A 24,613-nucleotide genomic window follows, 5' to 3' on the forward strand; every position below is an offset into this window, starting at 1 on the left:
AATAGTACTTGAACAGTATTTTTCAAGGCAAAATGCCCCACAGGAAATTAAAATAATGTTGAAGTGTAGAAGTAGTAACTGCTATTACAAGATAGCTTAGTGTATGGAAAAACAGAAAGAAAACCACACCCTTCAGTGCTAAAATGTGATACCTTTCATTGGGTACCAAAGTGGTGACATCACATGGCTGCATTCCAGCACTGAGATTTTCTCAGTATTGCTTTTCACAAAATTATCCAAACATTTACTTGCTTTAACAAAGCTAATGATACAAATTCTAGAGTCAAGTTCTTACACTTCTTACGGTCCTCTCTAATCTTGAATTCAAATAGTGCCATTTTCAATTAAACACAAAAGTCACTCAGCTGTGTAGGGTTAATAATTTTCCATAGTATCACAGCAGGTAAATTTTATTGCCAGAATAATGGCACTAAGTGCTGCATTTCGTAATACAGATTATTTCCTGAGCTACTTGTAGGTTTCAGTGAGTTCTCGGCAGCTGTATTCCGCTCTAGATAAACTTTTATTTCATTGATAGCTGTGGTCATAACAGTATCTGCATCGTTAATGCAGTGCGCCCATTTCAGGTCTCTGGTTAGTATACTTGTAAGCCATGGAAGTCTTTATCCAGCATTATCACCAAGACCTCCATACAATACTGATTTTAGTTGTATATCTGTCTAAGAAGAAGTATAGAAGTTATTTATTGCTGGCACAAGAGATTATGCCGTCATCTGGTGGCAAAGTTCAGCTCCAGAGCTTTGTCCAAAGCCTTCAGCACAGACGGCGCATACTGGAATCTTGCAGCAGTGTTTTAGGTGATTTCCACATGGTAGTTTCAGCAGAGGAGCAGGAAGCTCGTGCTTTTGCAGTTGAGAAGTGCTGATGAAAGGTGCTATCCAGACCCTAACTACTGTTAGAAGCATTAATGCAGTAACAGTATATTGAAAGTGCCCTCTTGCTAAGTATAAACTGTATTTGCCTTAACAGCCACTTAAACATGTTTTTCTTAGAACAGCAGCAAAGGCTGCTGAGCTGTAATGTGTGTATGAATTGAATTGCACAGATTGAGGAAAAATCTTAACGCATGTTGAGCAAATGAAAAACAAACTTTAGCTTTGATTTGCCAAAGCCTTGGCTTACCTGTAACTCTGCTAAGTGTTGCTGTAGGAGTTGAATGTCAGGTAGACGATGTCCGTGAAGACTGACAGGTGGCAGTACAGATCTTGTCCTTCTGCCCCTTATGTGTTTGCAGTTCCTGCACAGGGAAAAAAAAAAAAATAGCCTTATGAGGGAAAAAAAAAAAAAAGGTACATGTTCTAGCTGGCTGAATGATGAACAAAGCAGAAAATGGAAAGAGGCAAGCGTCTGTAAATGGCCGTACGCGTGTTGCCAGCCTCTGTTTTTTATAAAGTTATTCATGCTCCAGTTTAAAGATTCAGGTACATAAGGTACTGCAGCTTAACAGGCAGCTGAGAATCGGATCAACTAAGGCAGCTTCCCAGATGTCTGTCTACCTTTGGCTCGTAGCAGATGGGACTGCATTAGCTTAGTGGTAAGGAGGGCGTGGAGTTAATTCAATTTGTCTTGTTTCTTTGAGCCTTGTGTGTGTGTCAAGATGCAGTTCAGCTGGTTCATGGTAACTTGTTAAGCTGCAGTATTCTAGCTGCATAAGAAACACTGAAGTCTAGCTTTTTTCCCCCATAGCCAGTCGGAAAATTAACAATCCATTCCGTAGTACTGGATTAACACTCACATGGTTCATCAACTGAGACAGAACCTGGAGGGCTAGTCGCAAATCTTAAGATTTCTTTCAGCTGTTACCTTAATTTGCTCTTCTGATGTCTTAATCTCCTTGCTAGCTAGTCCAGTATCTTTTCTTCCTTGCTTCTCCTCCAGTATGTCTGCCTTACTAGTTTTCAGGCAATATTTATCTCCCCTCCTGCTCTCAGTATGTGTGTGTTTCTGCTTGTACTGTGTGACGTTCCCATTACCAGCTTACTGTTCCAGTCTCTTTGACCCACAGTCACATACACCTTCTGTAGCCTAACTTTTCATCAGATCTCCTTTCTTTTTCATCCTCGATTCTACTACTTTTGAAATTGCTTGCCAGTTTTCTTGCAGTCTCCCTGTTGGCTCCTTTGTCTGACCTTTCTCTCCTCCTGGTTCCTTTTTTTTGCTTGGTCTATTTCTTGTGTCTGGTTTCTTGTGTCCTCTGCATTTGAAGTAGATAACTTGCTTTCCACACTGCCTGATGAGTATTCCAAGAGCAAGGTGGAATCTTGGACAACAGTTGGAGTCCATTTTTGGCATGGTACACAAGCCTAGAAGTGCAATTGCAAGAAAACCATTACTGACCATCTCAGACATGCCATGAATGGGCAGGAGAGTTTTTAGTTGTGAATCTGTACCAGATCTCTGCTGGTTTTCTGTGAAATGTGATTTCAGTAAGATTTCTAGTTCAAAGAGAGCATGCAAGTAAAGGTATCCTATTGCTAGCATGCTATCTCAGTACATGAAAGCATTAATTTCTCAAATAATAGGAGACTGGATTATTTTCATAAAGGTGAAGCATCTTTCCCAGTTTCCTAGAATGGCCGTGTTGTTGGGCAGAACTTCTTTGAATAATTTGATCCAGGCTGAAACTGCCAAGAAAAACATTAGCATAGTTGCTGATGTTACAAGAAATCACAGTGCCTCCAAGTGGAAAGTATCAGGAGGCCTTTATGTTGGAGCATGCTGTTGGCTTAGTATGAGGGTACCCTACTATGGGTAAAGATTATGGAAGTGAAGTTTGGTGTTTTCCTTAAGTTGAAGCACAGAACCTGAATCTTTCTGATTCAGCTTATGTTCCCCAGATAGCCGTAATCTCAGTTCATTGATGTAATAATGTTGCAGTGTTTAAAATAGGCACTGTAGTTAACTATTACACAAATATGCAACAGATGGACTTTAACATTTCTAAAAACTTTCTGTTGTTCTCCTAATTTGTCCTAGACTGCTCATCGCCTTGCTGAATGATGCTGGCAGGATAACCACTTCTTCATTAATGCTCTGTTAGCCACAGCTTCTAGTCTCATTTGTTTTTCAGAAGTAGTGTTAGCAGTAGAGTTATGTTTTGAATTTCTCACTTTAGTTTTCCTATCTCTGCTCTGCTTCTCTTCTTCTTAGCCTGCTCTGTCTTTATGATATCTTTATACAGCCCTTCTTTTAAGAATCATTATTCTCTCAGGGAATTTTTAGTAGCCATTTTTTCCTGCAGGTGAGGGGATCACAAACAAGGAGGTTCAGAAACAACCGAACAGCAACATAAGTTATTTTCTGAACCCTTATAAGTAAAGAAGTTGCTTTTAGCCTTTTTCCTGCACTCGAGTATTGCTGTCTGTTAATTTCTGATGGAAAAAAATGCTTGAAGAGTTCAGTGGAAATATCTTTAGAACTGCTCACTGTATGCAATTGCTCTGTAATCCCATAAAGCCTGAAGCCCAAGGTATTGAAATGGAGTACTACAACATTACCGTGAGAAGTCTAGAATGAAATGTGGTGTGTTTATACCCACTTAGATTTACTTAAAAGCATGTGTGGTTATCACAGTAATTGTCTTTGTCATAATGATTGCTGTAATTATTGTGATCGCATCTGTTATTGCCCAGCTGTAGTTGGGGATTAGGTTTTATTCAGTTGACACTGTGTAATTAGGGTCTTTTTATTTCTTCTTCAGTTGGCAGTTCTGCAAGTAGTAGTGCCACAAGGAGAGATTCTCTATCTACTAGCTCTGACTTGTACAAAAGATCTAGTAGCAGCCTAGCACCCATAGGGCAGCCATTTTACAATAGTCTGGGATTTTCCTCCTCTCCAAGTCCAATAGGCATGCCTCTGCCAAGCCAAACTCCAGGACATTCACTTACGCCACCGCCATCACTTTCATCACATGGATCCTCATCCAGTTTGCATTTAGGTAAAAAAAACAAAAACAAAAACGAAAAAACAAAACACGTTTTGTTTGTATGTGTGTATGTATTTCTATGTGTAAAATATGTGTTGCATAAGAGATGTCACGTTACCTTTGCTGTTAAAACAGTTTTGTATCGAAAAGGGCCCATTCCTGAGGGTTGAAGAGTGCAGTCAAATGGTCATTGGTTTGACAGTGGAGGGCACTCAGCTTTTGTGCTCTGTTGGGCCAACAGCTGATTTTTGTTCCCTTCCATAAGCCTGATAGAGCCCAGTAAGACTGACAGCTTTTTGTATTGTTGCTTCCTGCAATATGATGGGCAAAGGTGCAGCAATTTTATTTGTACTTCAGTGTATTACCGCTTCGAGAACGTTTTAAGATGAGTTTTTTTGTTGAATGGTGAAGTGACTTTCACTGCTGCCCCTTAGCATGGCAGTGTGGAAAAGTTCTCAACGTGCTACGTGTTAATTTGGAATGGGTGAGCTCTATGGCCCACGCGCTGTGCCAGGAAGATGAGTGCTTCCCACCAGCTGGTGGAAGAAAAGAAAATGCTTTTATGAGAGAAATAGCAAAGGCTTTGTCAGAGGTGGCTCTTTGGTTATCAGAGATATTTTCAAGGTGTGGTGACAGTCATCTTAGAAATTTGTCAGCCGGTCCGATGACGTGGGAGCTCAACCTCTTAAAAATAAGTAAGAAAACTAAAATCTAAAGTAACTCCACCACAGCCTACTGTAATTTTAGAAGAGAATGCCTCTACCCTGAGGTAACTTAATGAAACTTTACCTTTTTTCACTGCAGATGTGGTCATTTAATTGGGATGCTAAAATTGTAGTGGATGTAATGATGAGCTGAGTTGCCTGTTGCTCCGTTAAAGTGCACTCCAGTGTGCATGTGTGTTCATGTAGCAGGCAACTGAACCCCTGTACTTCAGTTTACTGCAAATAAAACAGGGAAAAAAACTAAAGTGCCCACCTCCAAAAATACACTTCAAGTGAGAAATGTGTGATTTCTGTAACGATGTTGAAAGTAATTTAAATATATTACCTTTGCAGTTCAGTATTCCCTTCATGGTTATGTGCTGAATACCCGAAGTAAAACTGGGCAAGGGGATGTTTCAGCACGTTTTATTTTTTTTTACTTACCTTTTTTCCTTTTCCAGGTCTACAAAGTGCACCTTTGGGCTGAGACCAAGCATGGAAAGTTTCAGCCCAAATGGAGGCTTTTGAGAAAGTTCTGAACATCTGACAATGGGGTTATCATGGAAATCTTTCTCTTTCTTTCTTTTCGAAGTACTCTCACAATAGTTTTCATATTACTGAAAACTATACTCAGAACAAAATTTGGAAGGCATTATCTAAAATTCAAAATGTTTAACGTTGTGTTGCTTTACATCTGCTAAATGCTAAGTGAGCTGCAATTGGTATGGAAGATTGCCTCTGTCAGCAGAAATTGTTGATAAATACTGATTTGAATCCATTTCAGACTGTTTGGCAGTGTGAGCTAAGTATAACAGTTTGATGAAGTCATCTACAAGATCGGTGTTTAAAGGCCACAATGTACAGTTGTACTCTGAAAATTGACGCAGCATTTTTGGCTGCCGTGCTTGCTGCCTTTTCCACACTTTATTATAAATGGGTGCACTTTTCACTGAGTCCATCTGAAGTGCTGAAATTGAGGCTCTCTTGGATTTTTACTTTCACCGAAAATGCAGTGCTTTATTTTTTTATTTTTTAGCATTTTCTGGACTCTCCCCTTTGTGTTACTTAGTTGTGCAGTTGCACCCAAGGGGAACCACTGCAAAAAGGTCAGCCCTTCTGCTGCTGCCTGTCCTCAGCTCATTCTGCTGTGTTCATCAGCCACGCTGGGAAGATTTCTTGTTTTGTTCTCACATGGGGGGGGGGAAAAAAAAAAAGCCAAAGCTATTTCACCCAATAAGAAGCAAAACCTGCAGTCAAACAGGGAGCGTATTTTGAGAAGGGTGCGATTATCGCGCAGTCACTTTTCAGAGTAGAACAACGTTGTAAGTTCACGTCTGCATGCAGTTTCCATTGGTCTCCTGATAATGCCTGTCAAACGCAGCTCTCCCTCCACCTTCAAAACTTGTCCTGCCTGCTTATATGAACAGGTTCAGCTAAGTTTCACTCCTGTTTTAAGATGGGCATCAAACTCAGTTGCTCCTGTTTCAGCCACCAAAACACTAAAGCACAATACTGGGGAAGGGTGCATGGTTTTATAACCCCTTTGTCAGACACTGCTGCAATTTGTAGCTTAATAAAAAGGCTTCCCTTTTACAAGAAACTTGTGATATTTTGCTGTTTTTATCTCTTCTCATCAACTCTTATCCAACATCCTAAATTAGAAATGCACTAATTACCTTGGTCTAGTGTCAGTTTCCCTTTATGTGAAGGGATATATCAGTTTGTAACTGCTGCCTTACTGTAATCGGTTGGAGCAGCAAGGTCATGAATTTGAACTACCCTTTCACTCCCAGGGGCAAAGATATGAATGGAAGTGGTCTAAAAATTCCCTGAGGTTGATAGTGCTTGCTTTGTTGGATGGTACATTGCCACATCTTAGGAGCAGGATTCTTAAAAACAGGACTTTGGGAGTTAGTTATTTTCAGTTTGTGCTGTTGTTCAGGTCAGCGTTTTTGAGAGCTGGTCGCTCGAGAGCTGAGGCCCTTGGCATAGCAGCATGGGAGCCTCTCTGCCTCTGCTCCATACCTGCCCTGTAGGAGTAGGGCAAAGCAGGCACAGCAAGCACTGGCATTGCTTCATAAAGTACCTGTGCGGCTGTAGGTACACCTGTGTGTATTTGTGTATGTGGTTCTGTTTATTTCCAGTGTGAGAAGGAAACGTTGACTTGTTTTAGCTGAGGATGAGATGAAGCTGATTTATTTTATGGCTATAAAAATGTTTTGTAGAAGTCCAGTTGAAAATATTTATATGCTTCAGTATATTTTACTAGCAAATAACGCTGACCGGATTTAAACTGCAGTTCCTGTGCAATAAATCTGTTGTACATCTTGGTTAGAAATGGTTGAAAAATGCTTTGGTAATAAGTACTAACAGACTAATGCTATAAAAGAAGCCTGCATAGATAGTTTTTCATATTTTTAATGTTGTCTTTTATATTAAATATGTTACCTGAGCTGAGGAGTTAGTAATTTGACATGATTTGTCTCCTTAAAGCCTTAGTAAGGCTCTTTTTTAGATGGCTTACGTGTCTTTTATGCCTCTGTGCCTCTTCTTCCCAACGGACCAGCCGCTGGGATTTAGCTTCAATTAAACTGTAGAACAACTTAATATTCATTGCATCAAGGTCTTCTTATTACAAGAACAGAAGTGATAGCGAAGTGATTATGTGAAGAACAAACTGCACGCGTTGTTCCCCAGTGGTCTGTGATCATGTGGACATGCGGATTCCTGATAGCAGTCCATTAAAATGTCAGCATTTGCAGGGAAGCTCAGGTATTTTACCCAGTGGGATATGACTTTTTTTTCCCAAGTGGTTGATAAGAATTAACCTGTGTTACCTTCCTGGTATGGAATTAGAGCCTGTAGAACAGCGTTAGGAGTTCTTGAAGAGCACAAGAATGTGGTAGGTTAACCAGCAGAGGTTGGGTAATGGGGACTCAGATTTCAGTTTCTCATTTCTAAGCCCTTCCCAGTAGATGTTTCAGGAAGGAGGAGGCTGGTTGTCCTCAGTGTCCACACGATGGCTTTGCTGGTTTTGGACTGACGTTGTAACGAGGATGAACATTAAAGAAACTAGTCTGTTGTATACGAGAGTGTATCTGCATATCAGAAGTACCTGGGACAGTGGGGGTGTGATCTGTGGGTTTTACTGTTTTTCAGTGCTGTGAAGTTGTCACTGAGCTTTAACACCACTGCAGTAATAAAAGATGACACGAGAAAAACTAATTAGCTGTTAGATCACAGTTTTTACAATAGCATCCAGGGTTCTACAAGCTTAAGCTTGTTTGTCTTTGGAGTGTGATATACATCTAGGAATGGTGAATGTTTTTATCCATCCCATATTATGATCTGCCTTATGATCATTTCAGATAGTGTCTCAAGGTAGACAGGAGTCTCTCAATTGCAGCATAGTCTTCTTAACCCTTAAAAAGGGACAGTTACCCAAATTAAACCAAGAAAAGACTTGATAGTCTCAAATGTGGAACGTTCAAGAACATGCATGCAGTTGTACTGCACACGCAGCATTTGTTAAAAGGGTAGTGAGTTTGATAACTTCTGTTTTGGTTTTAATACATATATAAAATGGTCAAACAACTCCTGATTCACGTGTGCAGTTTGATTGCTTATGCTAATTAGGACCTATGCAGTTTGTGATCTGACAGTTGAAACTGCCCTACTATTTCTGGCACAGAGTAGTGCATGTGATGAGTGGAGCGATAGGTAAATCACAGCATCCTATTAGGACTTCCTGTGAAAGGGGCTTTGCTGCCCTCTCCTGGCATTAAGTGCTGTTACTGCACAGCATGTGCAGAGAAGATAGATTTCTTACACATGTTATAGTCTAGATCAGCAGCATAATTTCCCTGTTGTTTAGAAGACCCTTCCTAGAAAAACCACTGTAGAGCATCAGTCTGCATCCTGCTTCACCTGCAGAATGTTGGGTTTCTTTTTCTTTTTTGTCTGTTAGGATGTCATTGTCATCTCTTCTGGAAATAGTGATTATCAGAAAGTAAATATGATAGTTACAGCTGATTTTTCTGGCTGTAAGGAATTAAGAGGCTTTAATAGTTTTATTAAAAAAACAACAACTAGTGTGGGACATGAATAATTTACTGGTTATTTATTGATTCTTACCACTGAATTATGAAAACATAAGTAATACTTACATTCTGGGGCACAATCCCATACAAGGCAATAAAGTGATGCCTGGTATTACCTGCAGCACACTAACGTACTGCATTCTGGTATTCTGATCTGACCTTTCAGCAAAGATACTTCAATCATCAATCTGTTAGCAGCGCACGGTAACTCTGCTGTAGCCTGGCCTTATGAATACTTGGAGCCAACAGAAGGCTTTGGCTAGGGCACTGTCAGCTGATAGGGTTTTTTTAATCCATTTTGTATTAGAGCACCATTTGAACAGCACATACTTCAATTTGTTTGAAATTCAAGTTCAGATACTTAGGTTGAGTTTGAAAGGATTTTCGGGTGCTGCACTTTTTAGATAATTTGTTGTGAAACAGTCTTTTTTCCAATTCATACTGTATAATTCTAGTTTGGTGGCTTTTTTGCAGCAGTAGAGTTGGGATATTATACTCTGCATCTGTTATAGTAGCAGTATTTCTTTGAAAAATCATAGTGTAGTTGCAAAAGATGAGTTGTTTTGTGGTTATTATGATGATTGCTGCTTGCTTTAGAAGGGAGAGTGGCATTCTGGCTAATTTACTGATGGGAGAGCAGAATGTGAGAAGAAATTCACAGGGCTGTGAGATGGCAGCTGATGGTGGGACAGCAAGTGAAGGAATGGGACCTAAGCAGAGCAGTTCACTTCTTAGGAAAGTGAAGGCGTAGTGAGGAGTGCATGTTCTCACGACAAGGCAAGGAGTTGGTGTTTTAAAAGGAACTTGAGTTTAATGTATCTTTGGTTATTTTAGAATTAAGTAGAGCATTCTTATTTACCTGCTTTGAAATTCGATGTATTTAGTGCTTACAGAGAGGTACCAGATTGAAAGCCTGGGATGCTGAAGTCATCAAATTTCCTGCAGAACAGGTACAGCATGACAAGAGGCATCACATGTGCCTTCCCCAAAATCTCCTTTCACTCTATAAACTGACAGAAAGGTACCTCAGCAGGGACTGAAGGGTAGTTCAGATTTCATGGTCTGTTTTGACACAATTGGCTACTGCTACTAACAAGAGTGTGAATCACTGTTGGTCGTGAAGTGGAACTGTGCCACTAAGCTGAGGCCCACCCAGTTCTAATGTGTCTGTAGGCCTGAGTGGGCGGTCACGTGACCTGCTTCGTTATGTTCTAATGAGATGTCTTTTCTAATGAGATGTCTTTTCCTGGTGGCCCTCACATAAAAAGAGGAGGAGAATGGCTTTATTTCTTGGAAGATAAAGCTATCCGATTCCTCAATTCAAAATGAGGTAAATACAAATAACGAGACAGCGCTGTTGTTTCCTTTGGCTCCAGGGTATCTGTAGTTGTAGTACACTTGATGTTTGCTGTTGTTTACTTTCCTTGTGGCTTTTACTGACAAAACCGCTTCCTTGTAGGAGGACTCACAAATGGTAGTGGTCGCTATATTTCTGCAGCACCTGGAGCAGAAGCCAAGTATCGCAGTGCAGCAAGTACCTCCAGTCTTTTTAGCTCCACCAGTCAGCTCTTCCCTCCTTCACGCCTTCGTTACAGTAGGTCTGACATTATGCCTTCTGGACGGAGTCGATTGCTGGAAGATTTCCGAAATAACCGCTTCCCAAATCTTCAACTAAGAGACCTTATTGGACATATTGTTGAATTTTCTCAAGATCAGCATGGCTCTAGGTAATTACCATAGTAAAGTTAATCAATTAAGAATGTTTTACTGCTTTGATATTGTCATATTAACACGAAACGTTTGAGTGAGCTGGGAGGCATCGTAATACAAAGTGTACCATTAATTGGAATGCATGCTCTTACGCTGACCTTTTTCTTTTCTAGGGGATTTCATTATAAAGGTAGTGTAAATGTTGCTGCTCATAGAAGTACTCAGGTTAGAAGTAGCCTTATAACTCAACTTGTAAACTCCAGTATAGAAGTATCAAAAAGGTGTTGATTAAGAAAACAAAATCTCTGGCGTATGGAATGTAAAAAAATAAGCATTTTTTCAGCAATACCTCATCAGGTCCTTAGTTATTCTTTTCATCTTTTAATACTTTGCAAATGAAAGTTCTTAAGGATCATTATACGAAAATGCATTCTTTCATACGCAGAGGCACTCCTTTCGTTTTAATAAGTTTTATAATGTTTTATACGTGCTTCAGAGCACTGAGGTGTCTCATTGAAGCAGTGTTTTGAGAGGTTTTCCTGTTGTTCACGTAAAGCATAACGTACATTTTTGTTGCACTTAGATTTATACAGCAGAAGCTGGAGCGAGCTACTCCAGCTGAGCGCCAGATGGTGTTTAACGAGATCTTGCAAGCAGCGTATCAATTGATGACTGATGTGTTTGGAAACTATGTGATTCAGAAGTTCTTTGAGGTAAGAGTAACACTTGAGGATATGAACAAAAACATGAATGAAAAACTGTAAAGTCTGATTAAATTTAACAATTTTTTTCTTAACCTTATAGCAGGTTTCTACTGGCCTCTCAATATAGAACCCGAGAGTCGCATGTGTTTCTGTTCCGTTCCCCCTGCTTTGTTCATAGCAGACCTGGAAATTATAGGCGTGTTTTATTCTTTGCCCTGGTGATGCATGTGTTAACGAACAGTGTAGGCTGCACACTTGAACTTTCCAAGTCTTTCAGCTTAATTTATAGAGGCTTTAAGCAGATGGTGGGGAACACAAAGATTTGAAGGATATTTGTACTGGTATTAAAGGATACTTGCATCTTGGCATAGAGCAGGTCTGGAAAATGCTCTTGTACCCAAGGAAAAAGATGTGTTGAACTTTGTCCAGTGCTGTATATGAAGGAACTCAGATTGAGAAACATCTTGAGGAAGACATCACAAAATACATATTAGTTCCACAAGAATTTAAAACAGGTTTGGTTGGTTGTTCTTTTTTTTTTTTTCTTTTTTTTTTAATTGAAAACTGTGGGGTTTCACAGGGCTGCAAGGGTATCAAAGGGCTGCAAGATTCAGCCTTTGGAGAAAAGCAAAGGCGATGCCTGCTCATAAAACAAGAAATACATGCAGAAATGGTACGCAGCATAGTGTACATTACATCAAGGACCGTATCAAATACTTGGTGAAGCTGGGAGATGTCTAATAAAAAAAAAGTTCAGTAAGAAATAAGGTGCTTGCTGTAGATAGGAATTAATTTGTAATGACTAATCTACAAAACAGCGTGCTTATTCTTTTGTCTTGATGTTCCTTTTACTAAATCAGAATAACTTCTCAAAAGTGTGGCTGACACCCAGTATGCAGGCCCTTGATATTGCTCGTGTGCTGTTTTTTCTTCTCCCTGATGTCAGGTTATGATCATTTAAGCAGGAAGTAGCTGTTGTTTGAGCTTTTCTCAAGGCTTCAGGTGACTACGAGTGTGGGGTTTAACAAATCTCGGCAGTGCTGCATGAAAGTTAGAGATGGAGCCCAGCCCATGACTGCTGTGTGTCCTCTCGCCTTGTGGCAGCACAGCAGTTTGTGTGACTTGGCCAGAGAGATGTGGGAACTGGCCAGGCTGGAAACAACATTTCCAATAGGTTTACATTATTCTGAAGCCGGATTGGTGGCTTCTCTGTTAAAAGTGGAGCAGCTCAGGAGGTTGTAGAGGCACTGTGGAGGGAATAAGATGGCAAGAGCTAGGTACTGCTGAAAAGTGTTGGTTGGATTATGCTCTAATACAGCCAGTGTGTAAAACCCAAAGCAAAACCCATGTTATTTCTTAGTTTTCCAAAATTCTCATGTTAGAAATGATCCCTCAAGGCACCTGAAGTTAGCGTGTAGCTGCTGTAGGGACAGCTGCTTCTTTTTTCTGTTGTTTTCTCTTTCTCCTGTTACAGCTTACTGTAATGTAAACTGACCAGTACAAATTTGAGATCCTGGAGAAAACGTGGTTTGAATTACTATGTTACAGTAATCTGATGTAATTAATTGGCTGGTAACATTTGTCTCAATAAGTAGGGCGTTTCATTCTAAATGTTAATCTGTATTCCTACAGTTAGTCAAGTACAAACTAATTTGTACAAATTAATTTTTTTCTGCTGCCCTTAAAGTCGTGCATTTGAAAGCACACATTGTACTGGAATGTAGAATACTACAAAATGTTGAATTTAAGGGAAAATAATAATGATGAAAAAGCTTCTGGTAAATATACCCATCAAAAATAAAAGGAAAAACCAAGGCATGATAAATGTTTAACGCATCATGAACATTCTTACTCTGTCATGTGAATTCCAGCATGCTTCATGCCTTCTGATTTTTAACAGCGTTTTGTTTTTCTTCTAGTTTGGAAGCCTGGATCAGAAGTTAGCCCTGGCAACACGCATACGTGGTCATGTTCTGCCATTGGCCCTGCAGATGTATGGTTGTCGTGTTATTCAGAAAGCACTTGAGTCTATCTCACCTGACCAGCAGGTAATTGTAAGTTAGAACAATATTTTTTTTTAATTTTGTTTCAGTTTAATTTCACCTTCCCTTTTACTTGCTTAAATTGCGGATCATTCCCTTCGCTGTAAAAAGATCTAAAGACCAAAAATAGTTAAAGTGTTGAGATACACAAGTAGATCAGTGGTGAATAGAAGTGAACAATTACTGTGAAGAGATACTCCTTTGAGAAAAAAAAATCACCGTGAAGACAAAGCTAATCTTTTCTTCCAGAACGAAATGGTGAAAGAGCTGGATGGTCACGTTCTGAAATGTGTGAAAGATCAAAATGGGAATCACGTTGTGCAAAAGTGTATTGAGTGTGTTCAGCCCCAGTCGCTGCAGTTCATCATCGATGCATTCAAAGGACAGGTAGTGTTAACAGTTCATTTCCTTTTCTGTAGGGTTGCTTTGATTTGCAATTTGCTTTTGGCGCTGTGCACATATACAAGATAGCGTTTGGCTCACTTACAGCCAGCCAATATTAAGCTGGAGTAAAGGAAGAGATGGTAAAATGGAAAAGCTGTTAACAGATAGTTAAGATGCTTTAAAAAAGATGAATGTTGGATGTGAAGCTCTAGAAAATTTCTTCGGGTGTTCTGTAAAAGCCAGTAGAAGTACTTGGCTAATGGCCAGGCTGTTTGGGTTTTGTGATGTGCCATTTTAAATTTCCTTCCTAACTTTTAGTGTCTATTTTTGGTGTATCTGATCTCTAACATGCACTTTTCATTAAAATTTCCTTTCAGTTTTTTTCTTCTTTTACTTACCTTGTAACTCTGTCTTCTAGAGTTTGCCAATCAATATCTACCATTAAGGAAAATCCTTTGAAAAAGTATTAATCTTTTCCCTATGTATTTGGGTAGTGTTAAGGGCAGGGGAGGAAGAAGGTATTTGTTAACCAAGGTTGTTTTGTTTGTTTTTTCCAACAAAATTATATTCATAGTTGATTGGTATTGTGCCACAGGCTAAAGAGCACGTTGCAGCTAAAGAAGATTTTAACACTGTGACAAACGTGTACTTCTGTAGTCTCAAGGAACTGTAAAAATGGTATTGATGTGGCTGTTAGTAAATTCCACTTTAATGGCTGGCCATGTGTTTCTTAACAAAGTCTATGATAAGATTCTCTCCCACCACACTACCAGAAACACTGTCGTGCATGGTGGTAGGTGGCACACTGAGGTGTGTAGGGTTGGGTCTTTCTGTATCAAACAATAAATACCGAGTACGTGAGATGCAGTTTCTAAAATATAAATAGAGTCCCAATGACTAAAATGTTCCTTTGTTGGGCATCTGTCCATAAAACCCAAATATATTAAAATACATATATATATACACACATATAAAGTAGCTAATCTCAAAAGACAAATGAAAAATGCTGCACTTCAGTCATGTCCCATAACAGGACACACCTTTATCACTCACCCATATTATCTGAACTTTGTCTAATCAGGCAAGGTTCTTCTTGTTCAGTTCTGACCAATAAAGAACCTTAAATATTTTGAATTAATTCCTAGAAACACAAACCTGACTTTGAGAGAAGTAAGGAAAAAGCAGTAAGTAGGATTATGACCATATGTTTATAATGCCTCATTTGTGAATGTTGAACACGTAGCGGGGAATATGCAAATCATGAAAATTAGCTGCAGTGATCTCACTTCTTTCTGTGGGAAGGAAAATCTTCACCTTTAAAATGAAAAACAAAGTTAAAAAGAACACTTGAGAAGTGAACAGTGCTTAATTAAGGATCAGAGTGTCAAGATTTTCTTTGCACCTAAGTAGGCCAGGAACGTCGTATGGAAAATTTGTGTTCTTTGGTAGTTGTATGATTTGCACTTGACACCAAAAAAAAGGAGGTAGAATTGTGATATTAGCAGTGAAAGCTTTTCTGTTTTCAGTAAAAGTAGTTGGCAAATTTCGGTTCCATTTTAAACACGGTACTCTTAGTGCATCTGTGAGCTTCAGCTGGGTTTGACTTCGGTTTGCAATTCTGTTTGAAGGTATTCGTGCTTTCGACTCATCCGTATGGCTGTCGAGTAATTCAGCGCATTCTGGAGCACTGCACTGCTGAGCAGACTTTGCCAATCTTAGAAGAACTACATCAGCACACAGAACAACTAGTGCAGGTTAGTGTGTGCATTCCTTGCTCTGGTGCCCTGTGGAGCTTATTTGTATGATGGTAATGAATTCTTGTGTCGTAGTGTATGAAATAGCTTAAATGAGTTTGCCTCTTTTTAGTGTCGTAGATAATGATTTTTGTCTTTTTTTCCTTCCATAGTTTTAATGAAAATGAATTTGGAAGTTGGGAGGCAAAGAAGATATAAAAAGCCTTTTTCTTACACTTTTGGCTGTAGCTTCAAGTATACGTTGTAAATGCACAGATTTAGTTTGTTGTGTTTGTGGTTGGTTTTTTTTTTGAATTGCAAAGTTCACCTATTTGTAGTTTATCTTGATCCACTGCTGTCCTTCAGATAACTTCTGGTAACGTCTGAACAGAAATATGTTGTAAAAAATGCATGTTCTGCATATTCAAACACAAATAGGGCATCTTTTCTAAAAGAAGGCCAGGCCAAAGACCTCGTACAACATAAGTTCCTGTCGTGGTTTTGAGCAAACAAAATAAATGGATCTGAAATTGAATCAGTTTCAAATGCTGGAAGGGACTCATGTTGTTCAGTAGGAATTCCTACGTGAGAAAAGACAAGAACTGCCTTTTGCTTTGTATTCACAGCCTAGTTTACTTCTCAGTGGTATTTTGTGCATGAAATCTGTGTTAAACTGTAATTGTCTTGGGGAACCAAAGTTCAGGGAGATATGAGCGCTGATAGAGAAGGATGGTATTAATTTTGAAGTCTTGTTTCTTTAGGAGGAGTTAAGATACTCAAGCAAAATGCCATTTCTACAGATTATTTCTGTTTTCCATGTACATTTAGTCATCCATAGAGTAATTCTTGATGCACTATATTTTGCATCCCGTTGTTTCCATGATGATGATGATATTATTGCATTTTTCCATATATCCGTGCAATTAGCTGGTTGAAACTTTACACAAATAAAAATCTATGTGCATGACTTGGTATGAACACAAAAGAAAATTGAAGTCATCTCATTTTCAGGATCAATATGGGAATTACGTTATTCAGCACGTACTGGAGCATGGTCGTCCTGAAGACAAGAGTAAAATAGTTTCAGAAATAAGAGGAAAAGTCCTAGCTCTGAGTCAGCACAAATTTGCCAGGTATTGCACAGCTTTCTTATATTAAAGTTGTGGTGTTGGACTTTTTTAATTGTATTTCAAAAAGGATATGATGTTTTACCCCATGGGTAATGTGTTTTCTGATATTTTGTGTTTGTATAAAGGGGGAAAGTAGTGGTGCTTTATCCTCTGCAGAATTCCAGATCTGGGGAAGGGAAAGGGGAAATGCTGTTCTGAAGTAAGATAAATGAGATTTGCTGGGTTTTTGGAGTGTCTTTCGTTCACCCTCTGTAAGTGCAGGAAAGAGACTCCCAGACTCAAGGAGAGGCATATGAGGATGACCAGAGGCAGCTGAAAAAGCTGTCCTGGAAACTGCGTGATAATCTGCTGACGATGAGCTGGGAATTCCTCGCTGTCTTATGGGTCCAGTCAAACAATTTCCAAGCATAAAAAGGCTAGCTGTAAAAGTGCTGCTTAAGCCTGACAAGAATTTAATGTGCTAGGAAGACTCAAAGGCTACGAACTACTCTAAAATTAGAGCCTAAGAATAATCCTTAAATGTTTTTTATCAGAACATCAATGGATGTGCCTTTTGCTAAGGAAAATACACTGGATCCTGGATGACACAATGAGATGAGCTTTGTCATCAACATTAAGCAGAAATGCAGTGTTTGGGGGGGAAGGAGGGGGAAGGGAAGCATTTGTCTTCAAAATCACTTGTATGCAAAGTAGCAGCTTTATCTGGATTATTTATTTACTTATTTATTATTTTCTTACATTGAACTATTCGTGTTCTTCATTGTTCTTAAGTTCTTGACAGAGAGTGGTGAGGTGCTGGAACAGACTGCCCAGAGAGGTTGTGGCTGGCCCTTCCCTGGAGGTGTTCAAGGCCAGGTTGGATGGGGCCCTGGGCAGCCTGGTCTGGTATTAAATGGGGAGGTTGGTGGCCCTGCGTGTGGCAGGGGGTTGGAGATTCATGATCCTTGAGGTCCCTTCCAGCCTGGAAGGGAATCATTCTGTGATTCTTTGATTCTCTGTGAACTTGCTTAATTTCTGAAGTACAGATCTAGGACAAGAATCACTTTGTTGCTAACTTACATTCATTGATGGTATTTTCAGCTTCTGAGATATCTGGAAGTCATGGACTTCATAACTAAATATTTGAAGGCTTCTCTGATCTAGGCATGATCCTGAAGAGATTCTTTATTCAAAAAATAGAATGTTTCATATCTGCCTTTCTCTGTTACATCCTAAAAGGATCCATAGATAAAAGCAGATATACTACAGTACAAATACAGCTTAAAGTCCAGTGTATCTGAGTAGGTCACTCTGAAAGTAATGCCTCCTATTTATTTCCATGTAAGCTGCAACCAATACAAAGAGCATAATAACACTGTTTGATATAGAATACTCTCAGCTACAAAGTGCATTTTTCAACATATCCACCACCAGTAGCTATGCATTTTCACCAATGGTGAGCAAGAGCCTGCATGTTGTGCTCATGAAAATCTGCACGTGTGGAGGTGACCCACTGTTTCACAGCTGCTATGATGGCACTATTGCTAGGAAAATGCTGCCCGAGCAGGCAACATTTGTCTTTCATTGGCCCAAACATACAGAAGTGAAAAGGAGCCAAATGCAGACTATATGGTGAAGTAGGGCAGTCCACCCAAGATTGGCAGTGTGCTCCATGATCTCCAGACTGGCGTGGGACCTGGTGTTATCACGTGGCCATAGAAAGGTTGTTGTCTTCTCTGGCCTCGCTCTGGAAGCTCAAGTATTCAGCTTAGTCAACGTTGTGATGTAGTGGTGAGAGTTGATGGTCTGTCCTGGTTCCAAGGTACATGGAAGGATCATTGCTTTCCTGTCCCAAAAGACAGTACCCATCACTACTCACTGAGGGTGCATCTGGAAGTTTTTCTTCAGTGGAGAATTCATGTGCCGTCACTCCACAGACTGCTGTTGTCACACCACATCTCATCACCAGTGGTGTTGTGATGCAGGGAACTGCCACCTTCAGCCTCATTTTGGCTCAGTGTGAAGTTTTGACAAACTTGCATGTGGTGTTCTTTCTGTTCCTCTGTGTGCAGTCATGGGGCCCACCTGGTGCAAACTCTGTGATGTCCCAACATTGCCACCATCATTTCCAACGCGTTGAGGCTGACAGTTGGCTCCATACACAGTTCCCTGTTTGTAATTCACTGATTCCCATGGATGAGCTGATTGAGATGCTCTTATTTTCTTGGTGTGAAACCTGTGCATGGCTGTCTGGAACATGGCTTGTCTTTTGTGTTGCTGTCACCGCTGTTGAAACGCAGCACCCATCGTCTCAGGGTGCTCAAATCCACTGTTTGGTCTCCAGAAATGTTCAGCAAATATGGATGAATATCAGTGGGTGCCATTTTTTCTGCATGGAGGAATTCAGCAGCACGCCTTTGCTTCATCCGTGCTTCCGTGTCAGCTGCCATTTTGTCAGACTGCCCCTCCGCTGCCATCTGTCACACGGCAACAAAACGTAACGGGATGTTGGTGGGAAGGTTCAGCTCCACTAACATCTGCCTCTGATGTCGTGGCTAACATAACAAAATAAGAGGCATAACTTTCAGAGCAGTCCTCGTACAACCACTTCTCTAAGTATCAGAAGATGACTTTGGGATATAATCTTTTACCGTACTCAGCTATTAGAAAGCAAAGATTTAGAAGTTGGAATGTCATGTATTTAAAATGAATTCTCCAGTGGTATTAAGGCACTTAAGCGTTCAGATAAACTTAAAATTGCTACTCAGAAGGATGTGACATATAGGTAACAGAATCCATCTGTCCTGTTTTTCAGCAACGTGGTCGAAAAATGTGTAACTCATGCTTCTCGTGCTGAAAGAGCTTTACTTATTGATGAGGTCTGCTGCCAGAATGATGGTCCTCACAGTGCCTTATACACCATGATGAAGGACCAGTATGCCAACTATGTTGTTCAGAAGATGATTGATATGGCTGAACCTGCTCAGCGGAAGATAATAATGCACAAGGTACATTTGAGTATAGTTCTGTTGATTGAGAAAATTTCTCCACAATTATTCTGCTTTATCTGTTAGAATTCTCTTCCTTTTGGAGTTAAAACTAAAATCCATGATCTAGAACTTAGTGCATAGACATTAAATTCAGGGGTACTTAATGGGGTGTAACATATTTAGGTCTCTAAGAAGAATAGTCTTCAAAGATGAATTTTGTATCCTCTCTTTATGTCAGCTTTTCTGTGAAAATAATTTTAAACTGAAAAAAATCAATAGTGTTTGTCACTTGCATTGGCATAGCAGAAGAAATACAGGTCTCTCTTGTTGCTGGTAACAAAGAGCTCTGCAGTTGTCATCCTATCCCACCTCTCTCTGCCCCGGCAAAAAAAAAAAGAATCCAAAGACAATCCTCATAATTCCTAACATTTGGGCACATTTTCTAGTTACAAATTGTCCTGGTAGGAACAAAAATGCCTCATTAGCTTTAGGCTGTTTAACACAGGGTATATTCATGCAGGAGTTCTGCTTCCCCTTTGCTGACAGGGCACTCCCACAAAACAAGCTGCCACCCTTTTCCACCTGCAAGCTCAGCAGGCTGCTCCCATGGGAAAGCTCATTTTTCGGGGTGGTTCTCCATTGTGCTGTTTTCCTGCACTGCTCTGTCCCCAGCTGCTTAGAAGAACTCCTTGAGAGCAGCCCTGCGGAGAAGGACTTGGGGGTCCTGGTAGACGAGAGCTGGACATGAGGCAGCAGTGTGCGCCTGCAGCCGGGAAGGCCAGCGGTGTTCTGGGCTGCATTAAAAAGGGGTGGCCAGCAGGGAGAGGGAGGTGATCATCCCCCTCTGCTCAGCTCTTGTGAGACCCCATCTGCAGCACTGCATCCAGGCCTGGGGCCCCCAGTACAGGAAGGACGTGGAGCTCTTGGTGTGGGTCCAGAGGAGGCACTGAGATGAGCAGAGGGCTGGAGCACCTCTCCTGTGAGGAAAGGTTGAGGGAACTGGGCTTATTTAGCTTGGAGAAGAGAAGGCTCCTGGGAGACCTCATTGTGGCCTTCCAGTACTTGAAGGGAGCGTATAAACAGGAGGGGGAACGGCTGTTTAGGAGGGTGGACAGTGATAGGACAAGGGGGAATGGTCTTAAACTGGGACAGGTTTAGGTTAGATCTTAGGAGGAAGTTTTTCCCCCAGAGCGTGGTGACACACTGGAACAGGTTGCCCAAGGAGGCTGTGGATGCCCCATCCCTGCAGGCATTCAAGGCCAGGCTGGATGTGGCTCTGGGCAGCCTGGGCTGCTGGTTGGCGACCCTGAACAGAGCAGGGGATTGGAACCAGATGACCTTGAGGTCCTTTTCAACTCAGGCCATTCTGTGATTGTTGGACAGCCCAGCCTCACCTGTCACTGGATTAGGTGACGTGTTAGGATAGCACTGCTAGTATTGTCTGTTGTGTTTATATCACACAGCATAATGTTTTGTTGGCTTCTTCAGTCATTTGTTGATGTTGAAGAAATCCATGACCTGAAATCTGAAAGCAAAAGTGGAGTCATCAACTGAATACTTATAATATGAGAGGTACATCAGTTGCTTGGTGATTCACATCACCCACTTTACATCTTTCCAAGAAGCTTCCATAGATGTGAATCGATAGGCTGCTGCTTGTTTGTTTTTTTAATATAATAGTTCACAAGTGTAGTGACTCCACTTGCAATTTGCGAGCAAAAAAATAACGAGTTTCTTCCTACAGATTCGACCCCACATCACAACTCTGCGCAAATACACCTACGGCAAACACATTCTGGCCAAGCTGGAAAAGTATTACCTGAAGAACAGTGCTGATCTGGGGCCAATTGGTGGACCACCAAATGGGATGCTGTAAAAGGCAGGAAAGGAAATGGAAGAATTTTATTGTGAATGATCAAAACGTACAACTTAACTATAAATGTTCTGATTTTTTTAAATCTATTTATTGACTTTGTTCATCCATTTGTAAAATTTTTATTCTTTTGTATATTTTTGGGGAGTGAATTATAAAAAATAAAAATAAAAAAATCTCCAGCCCTGATCAGGAGACCTATCAGATTGGATGGCTGGCAAAGCACAGAATGCCTGTATATGATGTAATTGTATCAAAATAGCTGTCACATATTTTGTAAATTTTTACCTTGTAAAGTCACTGAAATAGTTTTTAAAGGGAAAAAGTACAGTATTCTTTTAATACACTGGCTTGCAATCTGGTAGGTCTACCCAACATCATAGCACAACAGATTTATAGAGTTGTATATAGAATTGATCCTTATTTTTCCCTTTCGTGTGAAGTCTTTTATACCAGATTAAAATTGATCAGCTGCATAAACATTATTTAACATGTCGAAAAGTTAAGTTGTATTTTGGTGGTTCACAAAGTGCTATCAGATAACGAGCAGGGCACAGCAAATGAAAGCAGAGAATAACAAGACCACGGGAACCTGAAAGGACAATTTTCACCACTCGTGTGGACAGTTATTTCTTTTTAATTAGTGCCCTTAGGTTTTCTCTAGCGATGTATTGACAACAACAGTGCTGTATATACTTCTATATTTAATTGTTGTACAAGGTAGAGGGATCGAGTGGTGGCGGTGCATCCACTCAGCAGAGCACGCTGTTGGAAGAGGAGTGAACCCTGTATTAACTTTACAGTCAGTTTTACAACGCAGGAAGAGTAGAGATTTGTATTTTTTTATTTTGCATATAGAACTGTAAGGATTTGAAAGCATTGAGCATTTGTTTTGCTTTCTCACTGTAGATGCAAAAAAGAAAAAAAGAAAAAAAGGTATTGATGAAGAGGGGCCACTGAAAAGTAAACTCGATAGCTCAACATTTAAGCATGATTGATTAAATATCCAGATAGCTTTTTTGCTTCCTATAAATATATGCATTGTATACGTGTAGTTAATAGGTGTAAGTTTACAGTTTGAAAACAAATCTCGTTTTGATGTTTATTACAAGCCTTGCTAATTTAGTAGTGACGCTTACCTTGGTTGTACAGATGTACATTTGTAAACCTTCATGCTGTAAATGTAATTTGTTTTACCCTTTTTTGGGACAAAAATTTGCATTTTAGTGTATATTCATATCCCCGTCCCCCTTTCTTCCCCTGGCATATAGTGTTGTATAATGTAAATTTATTTCAGCAAATTAAGAGTGATTTTTTTAAATTCTATCTTTATATGGTTTCAGAAATATGAACCGGCTTTTTTTTAACTATTGTGAGAAACATTATGTTTTGTTTACAACATAGCTGTTGGTTCTGTTCATATGGACACTTGGGGAAATCAGTCTGTTCAAATTTTAAGTTGGGATAATAAGCGTAGTGAGAAAGAAGTGGACTGAAAACTTTGGTTATCGCAGAAACCAATGCTTCTTCCATCTTAATAAATGTGGCATGATTTTTTTGTACAGAAGAGTACTGTATTTTTGAATAGCCTTCTCCCAGCGTAAAGCAAATATGTATGATACTGTCAATTTTTTTCTCTGGACATACGACATTGTAACAGTAACATGAGATGATGTACATTTACAAGCGGCCTTATGTACATTTCCCAATGATCTTTTTAAGGCAGAGTTGTGACCATATGTGTATAATTAAAATCCTTTTTAATCCTTTGCCTATGGAAATATTTTGGAAAAAAAAAGAAAAAAAAAAGCTTTGTATATTCAGTTTCTGAAAGATAAAGAAAGTGCTTTGTATGTTGTTGAAGTAAGTATTTTGTGTAAAACATTCATTCGGAGGGCATGATGAAGTTGTGATCACCAGGATGGATGGAAAGCAGTGTTGAGCATTGATAAATAAAAGGCTGCAGCTGTAGGGCTCTGATCTCGAGGAAAGAAAGCGGCAGTGGTATAAACTCGTGTAAGGAATTCTGTTGTATTACTCTTGGTGTAAGGTTTACGTGTCTTTTGAAAGCATACATCTGAGTTGCTACCTTTTTTTTTAGTGGTAGTGTTTAAATCATGAATAAGCAGACGGGAAAGCGCGTTCTGGCCTAGCGTTAGTGTCTGCATCTGTCACTTAATGCCTGCATCAGGTGATGTAGGGGGCCGAGTTACTGTTAATAACCTCATCTTTAATTGCTAAGCAGTTTTTGAATGGCAGTCCACAACATTCCTTTCAAGAGCTACAGGCCCTGCCATTGGAGCCAGAGCTTTCCCGTAGTCACACAAAGGATGGCACTTGAGCAACTTACTTGAACGCATTAATTCTCCTCAGTGAGTATTTTAATCCTGTGTACAAACTGTCTGTTATTATCTGACATTGTCTCTGACATGTGAGACGTTAAATCAGGCTTTTGGGAATGTCCAGGCAGAAAATGGTGATGTCTGAGTACTTTGTCCCTGTAGCACTCATGCCACAGTTGAAGTTAATCAGTCCTGTAACTGTCATCCTTCGAGCTTTCAGTACCTCGAAAATAATCCTCCACTTGCTCTCCTGAATTACCATTTTGCACAAACTATTATCCAGGAACGTGAAAATCACTGGGTTTCCTTTCAGCTCTTTTAGGCTTTGGGTAGAACCACTAGACTTCTTTCTTTGCTAAAATACCGCTATTTGATATAGACTGTTTATGGACCAGTTTGATTAGGTTTGACTCCAGGCGGCTCGTATTAAATAATGTAATGTTCACGTGTATATATTGTAAAAATCAAAATGAAAATGTGTTAATAACACTGTGTGAAATACATCTGGTCTTGTGTTTTTCCTCTAGGAAAGCAGCCAATCTTTTTGTTCTCAGTTATGTGACTTGTCTGCTTGGAAATTTTGCACAGGCACTCCATTCTGTTTCTGCGATCGGATGAGAGTCAGCCAATTATTTGAGAACCCGGTATGAGATCATTGCATTTCCAGAGGTCAGTTCTGAGCTGCAAAGCCTTCATATCATCCTACAAAAAGTGTTCCCTAGGGATGGGTAAGGCTAGAGCTTCATGCTATTTCGTACACCAGTGAAAGCGCGGTGAGTTCTTGAGCATTTGGGAAGGCTATGATTGTTGGCTGCTCTGTCGTTACTGGATCCACAATCTTTAGTTACTGCCCAGGATTTTTTTCAAAGGACCAATCGTGGCTTAAGGTGGGGAGTGAAGGGGTCTAACTGCAGCGGAGTGGGTTTGCTTGGTGGTATTAAACCAATCCTCTGAAGTGGTGCCTTTAGGACAGAGC

General features: G+C 40.0%; 1 protein-coding gene across 7 annotated transcripts in view; it reads left to right on the forward strand.

Annotated features, from left to right (window-relative positions):
- The window catches only part of PUM2 (pumilio RNA binding family member 2), a 64,477-nt gene extending 40,337 nt beyond the window's left edge, over nt 1-24,140 (forward strand). For 3 of the 7 annotated variants that reach the window (XM_048935065.1, XM_048935064.1, XM_048935059.1), the window contains exons 13-21: nt 3,722-3,958; nt 10,210-10,477; nt 11,044-11,173; nt 13,084-13,218; nt 13,456-13,593; nt 15,219-15,344; nt 16,335-16,456; nt 19,248-19,440; nt 21,167-24,140. In XM_048935065.1, coding sequence (XP_048791022.1) covers nt 3,722-3,958; nt 10,210-10,477; nt 11,044-11,173; nt 13,084-13,218; nt 13,456-13,593; nt 15,219-15,344; nt 16,335-16,456; nt 19,248-19,440; nt 21,167-21,298 — 1,481 coding nt within the window. In that variant the 3' untranslated portion in view covers nt 21,299-24,140. The remainder of the gene's footprint in view (nt 1-3,721; nt 3,959-10,209; nt 10,478-11,043; nt 11,174-13,083; nt 13,219-13,455; nt 13,594-15,218; nt 15,345-16,334; nt 16,457-19,247; nt 19,441-21,166) is intronic. The other 4 variants (XM_048935060.1, XM_048935061.1, XM_048935062.1 and 1 more) reach the window with 3 other exon arrangements.
- The last annotated feature ends 473 nt before the right edge of the window (nt 24,141-24,613 follow it).

The sequence above is a fragment of the Lagopus muta genome, chromosome 2 (genome assembly GCF_023343835.1).
Source record: "Lagopus muta isolate bLagMut1 chromosome 2, bLagMut1 primary, whole genome shotgun sequence".
NCBI lineage: Eukaryota > Metazoa > Chordata > Aves > Galliformes > Phasianidae > Lagopus > Lagopus muta.